Genomic DNA, 11,042 nt, shown 5'->3' on the forward strand with positions numbered 1-11,042 from the left:
GGTTGGGCTCATTGACGTCCAAGGAGCGGACAGGGTGTCGTGAGGAGTCATAAGAGCATTCCACCCCAACAATATGTGGATGACCATAGGGTTATGGAATGGAGTCCAATAGCGGTAGCCAGTCAGTGAGGGTTCTCATTCCTAGGTTGAAAAGGACACTGAACCGAGTTGGTTGGTGCCATAGGGGATATATTTGGACTTCATTTAGTATGTTATCATTATGACTTGCATTGGATTGGAAACCTCGACATGCGCCAGTACTCATGCCAATGGTCGTAGTGAGAGAGTGTTGATTTAACCCCAGCCATGATTTGAGAGCCAGGTGTAGACTTACCCTTTTACCTAGGATCCCTATAAAGGTAGCCAATCCTTGCCAGATTAGAGTGACTAGACCTACCCAAAGGAGGGCCGGTGTATATCTTAAAGCATGTCAACTATTATAGACTTACAGTTAGATCTTAGCGTTATTCAAACTTTGCACTTCATACATATCATATATTCATTTATATTGATGGTTTGACATACTGATGAGAATTATTGTTGTTCTTACTAAGTTCATCAGAACTCATTCCTTTATTTTTTTAATGTTATATTAGTCTGGTACGATGGAGGATATACGCCGAAAGATGGATTGGTTTCCCATGAAGGAGCCTTCTCGTATGAAGATGATGTGGCACCGGTAGTGGGAAATGGAGATAACCTGTGTGAAAGCTCCTACGAGTGCATGGAGTGCGCTTATAGCACCCATTGATGGGCGAAGGAGACAGGTTGCCAGATAGTTTGCCCATCATATGGAGAAGAACTGCAAACCCCTCACCTTGATAACTCGAGTCCAAGTTCTTAGCTTTAGAGAAAGAAACTGGAAAGAAGATCATTTAATTCTTTTTGCTTTTGCTGAACTCATTATTCTTTTGATACTTTTTTCTTTCCTTGATTATTTTATTGGAGTATTTGGACTCCTGTAATCCTTTTATTTAATTATTGAACTTATTCCTGCTCATGATTATCTTTACTTGCATTTATTATTATTGATGGGTAAGACCATGGATCCTGTGACGGATCACTCCCTCCCACAGGTTGTCGGGCGAGTAACCGAGACTGGCGGGTGGGGTGTTATAGGAGCAACTCTCAAACCAACTCTAATATGATCATTCCTTATCTTATCCATCCTAGTTTTGCCACTCATCCATTTTAGCATCCTCATTTTTGTCACAGTGAGTTTATCTATATGATTCTTTTTAACAGCCCAACACTCTACATCATACATCATAGCTGGTCGAACAACGGTCCTATAAAATTTTTCTTTAAGCTTTAATGGAATACGCCGATCACACAAGACCCCGGAAGCACTCTCCACTTCATCCACCCTATTTTAATTCCTTGGGAAACATCATCCTCTAAATCACCTCTTTTACTTATGATTGAACCTAGGTACCTAAAACATTCACTTAGAGGAATCTCTTTATCATCAAGTATCACCACTTCATCGTCTACCCGATCATGACTAAAGTTACAAACTAGATATTCTGTCTTCGTTCTACTTAGTTTAAAACCTTTTGATTCCAAAGCTGCTCTCCATGATTCTAATTTTATATTAATCCCCACTCGAGTCTCATTAATCAACACAATATCATCAGGAAAAAGCATACACTAAGGGACCTCATCTTGAATGTCTTTAGTTAATTCATCTATTACAAGTGCAAATAGATATGGGCTTAAAGTTGATTTTTGATATAGCCCAACTGTAATTGGGAATTCATTACTTTGTCCCCCCACTGTTCTTACACTTGTCACCAAACCATCATATGTATCCTTAACTATATCTACATATTTACTTACAACACTTCTTTTCTGTAGCACTTGCCAAATTAACGCTCTAGGGACTCTATCATAAGCTTTTTCTAGGTCAATAAACACCATATGAAAGTCTTTCCTACATCCTCTATACCTTTCCATAAGTCTCCTAATTAGGCAAATAGCCTCCGTTGTAGATCTTTCTGGCATAAACCCAAATTGGTTCTCCATAATTGTAGTTAAGTGTCTCAAACGGGTTTCTATTATTCTCTCCCATAATTTCATAGTATGGCTCATCAATTTAATGCCCTTATAGTTATTACCTCTTTGAATATCCCCTTTATTTTTGTAAATTTGAACCACAACGCTTCTCCTCCATTCATCTGGCATTTTCCCTATGCTCATAATCTTTCTAAACAACTTAGTCAACCAAACTAGTCCATCATGGGTTCCTAAGCTCTTCCATACTTCTATTGGGATTTCATCAGGACCTTGTGTCTTGCCGAGTTTCATCTTCTTTAGTGCTTCTTTTACTTCGAACATTGAAATTCTACGTATATATGTTTGAAAATTTGTGCCTTAATAAAAGGTGTGATCTTCCGAATCATAAGTGCTTGAACTATGCTCATTTAGTAAACTAGAGAAATAGATTTCCTATCTTTTCTTAATGTCCTCATCACATACTAATACTTTACCATCTCCATTTTTAATACATCTAACACGGTCAAAATCTCTACTCTTTCTATCCCTCATCTTAGCTATTTTACATATAGATTTTTCCCCTTCCTTCGTGCCCAACTTAATGTATAACTCTTCATACTTCTTTTCTCTTGCTTTTCCCATAATTTTCTTAGCTTCATTTCTATCTAATCTATACATTTGAAGATCCTCAATATCCTTAATTCTTTGCCATGTCTTAAAACTAGCTTTCTTATTCCTAATGGCAGCTTGAACCTCACTATCCCACCACCAAGTCTCTCTATAAGAATAGAGCTTTCCTTCTAATTCACCTAGGACATATTTAACTACCTTCTTGATACACATAGCCATCTCATTCCACATTGCATTAGTATCCCCTTAAAATCTCATTTTCCTTGTTTGACTACTTCATTAACGAAGGATTTCAAGCACTCTCCTTTCAAGTTCCACCATCTTATCCTGGGATAGTTAACCTTGAACCTTTATGAGTTTTTGGGGTTAAGCACATATCCAAGACCACAAGTCTATGTTGTGCAGTTAAACTTTTCCCGGTATCACCTTGCAATCCTTGCACAACAATCTATCCGTCCTTTCTAGTTAGGAAGAAATCTATTTGGCTTCTATGATGTCCACTTTTGAAGGTAATTAAATGTTCATCTCTCTTTTTGAAGTAAGTATTTATAATAGATAGATCAAAAGCAATAGCAAAATTGAAATCCCTTCCTCATTTCTCTCTCTAAAACTATATCCTCCATATACACTCTCAGTCTCTCATAACTTCTTTGATCTTTTCCAATATGTCCATTTAGATCACCTCCTATGATAATCTTTTCTCTTTGACGAATTCCTTGCATTAATCCATCTATATTCCTTCAAAATTCTAGCTTTAGACTTTCATCAAATCCTACTTGAAGTGCATATACACAAATTATATTTACGAACTCTTTCTCCATTACAAGCTTGATAGCAATAATCCTATCACCGACTCTTTTAACATCCACCACATCATTTTTTAAATCTTTATCCACTATTATACCCACTCCATTTTTATTTATTTTATCCTCAGTATACCAAAGTTTAAAGTCATCAAACTCTTTAGTTCTTTTTTACCCTTCCATCTAGTCTCTTGAATGCAAGTTATATTAATCATTCTCTTTCCTCATAACTTCTATCAATTCTAAGCTCTTACTTGTTAAAGATCCAATGTTCCAAGATGTCAATCTAATCCTACATTTTTGGACTAGCTTCTTTACTCACATTCGTCCATGGCGTGGGAACTCTTGCGTACTTATCACCGCATCCGGACGCCGATGCGACGCATCGCTTATAGGGGATGCTCTAGCTAACCCTTGTTTACTTATCACTACACCCGAGTCAAAGTGTAGTGCATCACTTTTTTTGTTGGGGAACGCCCTAGCATATCTTTTATCATATAATGTCGAATCCATGAAAATGGGGTTTGGCTAGACTTTTTTTGGTGTTGGCTGCCGACCTAACACACCAACCCTCCTCATTTACTGGGCTTGGGACGGGCAGTAAAATATTGGCGGAGTTAGGAAATATAGATGTAAAAGCATTAACCCTAAAACAAGATAAATTTTTGCAATAATTCCTTCTTAACCTCTTTGCAATAAGTTGATTTCATGCCCATTTGGGATCAAGACTGAAATCATGGATTAAAAAAAATTAAGGATTGTTTGAGACAGTTCAGATGGGACAATTACTAATCTGGATCCACCCTTGGCCATGACCAACACTAAGGGCCAAAATCTTAAGTCCCAATTAGGTTCAAGATAGGTCAAGTCACCTAGGCCAAATTTGTACATTGACATGATTAGTTCTCCCCCTTCTTTCCCCCCCCCTCCCCCTCCCCCAAAAAAAAAATTTGAAATTTCCCCATTCTCTTTCAAGATTTTATAAATTTTCTATTGACAATTTTTACAAGTGTAAAATATCAATATTTTTGCATCTTGTTGGAGAAAATTTTAACAATAAAAATAATGAATAGAAATTTCATTATGTTAAATCTTGATTCCACCCCTTACCTATTGAGGCACAACAAAAGATGACATTGGTATTGGATTTGGTTCAGGCTGATCTTGATCTCATCAGCCAAAATCTCAGCAGATACCAATGTCCCCCAGTCAAAATTCCTAAAATATTCAATCCAGTCCAAAATTAAGAATAGTAATGTGAATAAAATATATAAAAAACGGTCGACATCTCTTTACCGAAAAAAAAGGGTAAAACGGTCGACCTCCGAAACAATCACCACCGATTCAACTACCGTACTCTGGATATTTTAAACCACAGTTTCTTTGAATTAAAGAGTTCTTTTTTTTTTCGGGGTAAATGAATTAAAGAGGCTTTGACTTGACTTGTTTACGTGTACGATCAAATTTTCTTATTTTTGCACACATTATTAAAGCCCTGTCCCATGGAGCTTTTCTGGATTTAAAGTCGGAATTTTAATTGGATTCTGTATCTGAATTTGAATTCAAAAAATTGAACCGGTTTCATTAAGAACATTACAAAATACATGGTTGAGTGTTAGGGGTCTCTGGAAGGATTTCAACACTTGAATAATTTAAGTATTTATTTATTGATAACCAAGGTGCCTAATTTAGTTTATATACACATCAAATAATCCTCATGAGACATGGGTTGAATTTATACATCAAGGGGAGAGGCATTAGCAATTTGAATCCTCTCCTTGGAAAGGCTCTCCCAATAAGTTATTCGGCTACGTGGAATATTTTAAAGGCTAAGATAAATCCAATGAGTGCCTAATTCAGTTTACATAAACATCGAGTAATCCTCGGGGTTGAGTTTATACATTAAGGGGAGAGGCACTAGCGATTTGAATCCTCTCCTTGAAAAGGCTCTTCTAATGAGTTATTCGAAGGCTAAGATAAATCTAATGAGTGCCTTAGAATTATAATATTACACTTTTTTTTTTTTGGTAAACAATTATAATATTACACATGGAGAATACTAGAACTCGTCAGGAATTTATTGAAAGATTTTCAACAAAAAGAGTAGCAAAAAATGGACCACTTCCACCAAGAGGTGTTGGTTTTACTAACTAACCAACCCTATGGAAGTAAATTATGTAATACCCTTATCCCCAATATATAAAAAATCATCTGATCACTTTAATATTTGAATTAATTACTCTCGCAACAGTTAGAGGTCAATGCAACATAGATAGGGAATGGATTAAATATATTTTTTTGGGTAATAAGGGATTGGATTAATTAAGCAAGATTCTTTAGGGCATGTCTGGTTACATGAATCCAGAGATTTGAAATCTCTAGATTCATGAATGCAAGATTTATACCCGTTTGGTTGTGAAAATCTACAAAATCGCTAGATTCATAAAATCTAGAAATTCATGGTTTTACAGTAAAAACGTGAATCTATAGATTTATGGGTATGGGGTGAAATCCAGAGATTTCATCTTTGCTATAAAAACACTAAACATTTAGGGCCTGTTTGGTTTCATGAATCCAGAGATTTGAAATCTCTGGATTCATGAATCTGAGAATTATACCCGTTTGGTTGTAAAAATCTCTAGATTCATGAAATCTAGAGATTCACCTTTTTACACTAAAAACGTGAATCTGTAGATTTATGGGTAAGGGGTGAAATCTAGAGATTTCATAAAAGCTATACATTTGCATATTCACAAAAATCATGTCGATCAAATAGTTTTTTAGGATGAATCGACAGATTTCATTCCACAGCCAAACATCTAATTTTATAAATTATAACTCCATAGATTTGAAATTTATAGATTTGAAATCTCTAGATATTTAAAATCTCCAAAATCATGTAATCAAACAGGTCCTTAACGCATTCATAAAAATCACAGATGAATCCATAGATTTCATTCCACATATTCAATTAACCAAACAATTGATTTTATAAATTATGACTCCATAGATTTAAAATCTATAGATTTGAAATCTCTAGATATTTGAAATCTCCAAACTCATGTAATCAAACAGGCCCTTATGGACTTGTGTGATCAAAGGAAAATATTACCCCAACTCCTCCATCTTCGATCCTAAAACTCTGGAGTGATCCAGCACAAGGAATAGTATCAGGTCCATCCTACCATCCCTTAGATCATGTGTTATCTGGAAAATAGGAAATGACCTTCACACATATTTCTGGCATGATTCATGGTTCCCCGTACCCAATAACAAATCAATGCCTCTCAACTTGATTCAACCTCCCCTCAACTGTTCCTCCTCTCCATCCTCTTTGAACTAGTGGCTAGATTTTATCTAGAATAGTTATTGGAACAACTCTGATCTTCTTAATGGTGCTCGTTTCTCAAATTCACATCTCAAATAATAATGACACTTGGTTTTGTTTGTTGTCTAAAAATGGAAAATTCTCAACCAAAAAAAAAAAAAAAACTACTATTTTCCTGTCTAATTTGGAGGTGAATGCAAGTTGTCTCAAAGATTGGTGAAAGTTTTTTGAGAAATTGAACATTTGAATAACCCTAAGGGGTGGCTTAGTTGGTAAAAAGCCAATACTTCCAAGGAGGAGGTCAAAGTTTGAACTCCTTTGGGCTTTGGGGCTAGGGGCAAAGCACCGCCTTATATTTAAATTATATATAACAGCTACCCCTGGGAATGTAGTCAATGTGCACATAAGCTGGCCCGAGTGCATGGTACAAATTTGGTCAAAACATGAGAAATTTTGACCGAAATTTCGCATTCTTAGAATGTCGAAACGAAACTCAAGGGGACTGAAAAAGTCCCTGGTTTCGATCGAGACTATCGAAATTTCAACCTTGGGGTCAAAACCTAGTTGAACTAGATTGGACTAGCTGGGGAAACATGGGAAACTTTGAGTGTTTCGTTCAAAACTCGAAACTAGGTTAAATAGTTAAATGAACTGGCTGGTTCAGCCGGTTCACTTATATAAAAAGTCGTCTTTTTCGATCGAAACTTTGGGATTGCGAAACCACGGCGGCAGCAGGGAGTTTCGGCTCCATTTTCCCACCATTTTTGAGCTGTTTTTCATAATTTGCATCATTTCGACCACTTTTGAGCACTCCTTTGTTGATTTCGGTCCTTTGATGGTGGATTATTTCACAGTTTTCAAGCTTTGTTTCAAAGTAACCTAAGTTTCCCCTTTTTTTTCCCTTTTTCATGATCAAATAGTGTTGGAATGTTTTGAAATTTACTATGATGGTTTCTAGTAGGTAGATTAACAAGTGGTTGTTGTTGGATTTAATCGTTGTAGTGTTCTACTATTTTTTTTTTCTGATTTTAAAAATTGCCTAAAAATTACATTTTTTTTATTTGCTTCATGCTCAAAGCATATTGGCTTGAGTTGATATTGTTATGTGTTGTCTCTAATAAGTAGATTTATGTATGTAATTCATTGAATCTGATTTTTGAAGTGTTCTACTATGTTTTTTTGATTTATCTTGTATGTAATAATTATTATAAAAAATATTTTTAATTAGGAACAAAAATTTCAAAATGTTCATGAATACCTTACTTTACATATGTAATTGATTGAACCTGTTTTTTAAAGTGTTTTACTATGTTTTTTGATTTAATAATTATTATAAAAAAAATTATTTATGAACAAAAATTTCAAATGTTTATGAATACCTAACTTTACATATGTAATTGATTGAATCTGATTTTTGAAGTAATTTTTCTTGTATCTAATAATTATTGTGAAGCATATTTTAATTGTATAAAAATTATTTTTAATTAGGAACAAAAACTTCAAGATGTTTATGAATACCTTAGTTTACACTTTACAAGTAATGTGTGACCGTGTGTTTAGACTTTAGTGTCTTTAAGGCCTTAGACTAAAATTAAAGTGTTGGTTTTCTATTTTAACCATGATTATTATATATGTTAATTTATATCAGAAATTCAGGATTTAAGCACAAACTTTTGAGTTAGAGACTTAGAAACACGATGTCAGACATTGCTTGGCAGCATGGTAGGCCTTTGACGGATGATAGGAAGAAGTTAGAGTCTAAATATTGTTTGAAAAATATTGGATCAAGTGGGGTCATTCGACTAAAGATCCATCTAGCGGGAAGGGACTGCAATGTGGTTGGATGCCTTAATGTCCCTTATGAAGTTAAAGTAACAATGGCAAAATGTGTGACAGGAGGGCAAGAGAAGAGGGCACAGAAGAATTCAAAGAGGGATTAGTTCCAGACAGCATGCCTAGAGGAGGTGGGAGAGCAAACTGTGGATCCAGATCCAAGTGATGCATCATCCCTAGAGGCAGGGATGGAGAGAGTACTCAGGATGAGTAGGGAGTCTCATAGACTCGATGAGATCAAGAGGACACAGAGGGCCATGGGTGTAGGGTCATCTAGAGATCCGGATGTTGAGAGGGCAAGCGGAGACAGCACCAGTATGAGGAGGAGCTAGAGTGTCAAAGAGTCAGTTCATTACTCACGATCACAACCTAGTGCCACATCTACTCCACCTAGACTCAGTGCCACATCTGCTGCTTCTAGACCCATTCGATAGATCTTGATGTGCAAATACTATGCACTGATACTGACTTGTTTTTTAGGCCACAGACAAAACAGAAGAAATTAAAGCATATGTGGGGTAATGTGAAGGAGAAGGTGGGGATGGCCTTTTCTAGGTGGGCATTATATCACAGTGTTCCTACAAATACTGCACAAGGGCCTTATTATAAGGCGATGGAGGATGAGATCAGTGGTGCTGGACATGAGGTGGTTGGGCCAACCCCATATGAGATATATAATGTATATCTCCCATGGCATAAGGAAGACTTGAGAGCCTACATTGATGGTCTTAAGCCAATGTGGAGACACTATGGGGTCAAAGTGATGTGTGATGGTTGGACTGGTCCCACTAGACAATCTATCATCAATTATATGTTGAATTGTGATGGGAGGACATTGTTCCTCAAGTATGTTAATGCATCCGGTTACAAGAAGAATGCAAGATACATATATGGGTTGCTGAAAAGTGTGGTGAAAGAGGTTGTAGTCGAACACGTGGTGCAGATTGTCACTAATAATGGCTCCAATTTCAAGAAGGTTGGGATGAAGTTGATGGAGAATCCCAGGTATAGGCTCTTCTGGACTCCTTGTGCGGCACATTGTATTGATTTAATGCTGAAAGACATGGGGCAAGTCAAATTTGTGAAGAATGTTGTTCAACGGGTTCGAAATGTGACCACATTCACATATAACCATGGGTATGCTTTGGATATGTTGAGGAGGATATGTGGTGGTGACTTGGTGAGGCCTGGGATCACAAGATTTGCTACAAATTGGATTGCCTTTAAGAGTTTTGAGAAGAAGAAAACCCAACTACGTGCGATGTTTGCAACTGAAGAGTGGTTTGCTTGGCCCAATTGGAATCACCGGTAGGGAGAGCAGCATGGTCTAGTTGAACTGAGCCAAGTCAACCTTGCCCGAGGCAGCAGCCCTTTATTTTGAAAAGGTTGATGCAAGGGCCCACTTAAGTTGTATTAAAAGAGTTGTAACCGGGTCCCCGGAGCTGTTTTAAAAGTAAAAGAGTGGTGCCAACAAGCCTTTGAGGACCTTAAGAAGGCGGTAATGGAGGAAGCGGTGCTTGCCTTGCCAGACTATGGCAAGCCCTTCGAGGTGCACACAGATGCATCGGACTTTGCAATTGGGGGTGTTGCTACCATATGTAGTGATACCTTCTGGGGAAATCTAACAATTGTTGTGAAGCTTCTAGACCCTATGGTGATAGTCTTGAAGTTGGTAGATCAACAAAGGTTTACCACATATATGGGCAGCAATGGAGATGATGAAGGAGATGGTTAGGAAAGTATATCCTAAGGGCAACCAAAAATTCCTTGATATCATCCAAGAGAGGTGGGAAAGGCAATAGAAACATCCATTGCATTTGGTTGGTGAGTTGAAAGTAACTTAAATTTTCATGTTATTACTTAAATACTTAATTGTTAATAACTTAATACTTATTATGTAGTTTTGTAGTTTCTTACCATCTCTTTGTTGGCTTGTTTGATAGTTTATTTTTTGAAACCCATGTACCACTACTGTGAAATCCAGCCCTAGCCTAACCCTAACCTTGACCCAAAAACCTTGATGTTTGTAGGTCCGAAGACCCGAAGTGGAGGAAGAAGACAATTGTGGGCCCTCTCAGTAGAAGACATGGTGTTTGACTCTGAACCCATGGAGATTGATGATGGTGCTCCATACTTGGAAGATTTGTCAGTGTTTGATAAGAAACTGCACCTTGAAGAAGGGGAGACTAGTCGATGGACCTAATGCACTCCCAAACTTGAATTGAAGATAATTTCTGACCTAGACTAGTCAATTGAGACGTAGGAAGAAGCCCATTTGAATTTGAGTTGATCTTGGCCTCCAATTCCCTACCTAGAGTTGCTGTCCTTGCTTGGTCGACTGGCCAGTCGACCAAGCAGTCGGCCAGCTGCTTATTAAATCCGAGAATCTTTGCTTTTTAGGTCATTTTAGGCTCTACTTAAGTGGACTTCGTAGTTATAACCCTATTCTATTG

The 11,042-nt window shown here is 37.0% G+C and overlaps 1 protein-coding gene across 1 annotated transcript; it reads left to right on the forward strand.

Moving 5' to 3' along the window:
* Positions 1-8,453: 8,453 nt before the first annotated feature.
* LOC149018802 (uncharacterized) lies at positions 8,454-9,901 on the forward strand. The gene is made up of 2 exons (XM_089153973.1): positions 8,454-8,656; positions 9,070-9,901. The coding sequence occupies exons 1-2, from the start codon at positions 8,454-8,456 to the stop codon at positions 9,899-9,901; spliced, it is 1,035 nt and encodes a 344-aa protein (XP_089010099.1).
* Positions 9,902-11,042: the final 1,141 nt, after the last annotated feature.

This window comes from Hakea prostrata, chromosome 4, assembly GCF_041222555.1.
Source record: "Hakea prostrata isolate BN-2017 chromosome 4, UWA_Hpros_2, whole genome shotgun sequence".
NCBI classification, from domain to species: Eukaryota; Viridiplantae; Streptophyta; class Magnoliopsida; order Proteales; family Proteaceae; genus Hakea; species Hakea prostrata.

Excerpts from the sequence above, each read along its gene's own strand:
- LOC149018802 (XM_089153973.1), top strand. The coding sequence starts at position 8,454 with ATGTCAGACATTGCTTGGCAGCATGGTAGGCCTTTGACGGATGATAGG. Across the intron at positions 8,657-9,069 it reads GCAAAATGTGTGACAGGAGG|GCCACAGACAAAACAGAAGA; the intron begins GCAAGAGAAGAG and ends CTTGTTTTTTAG.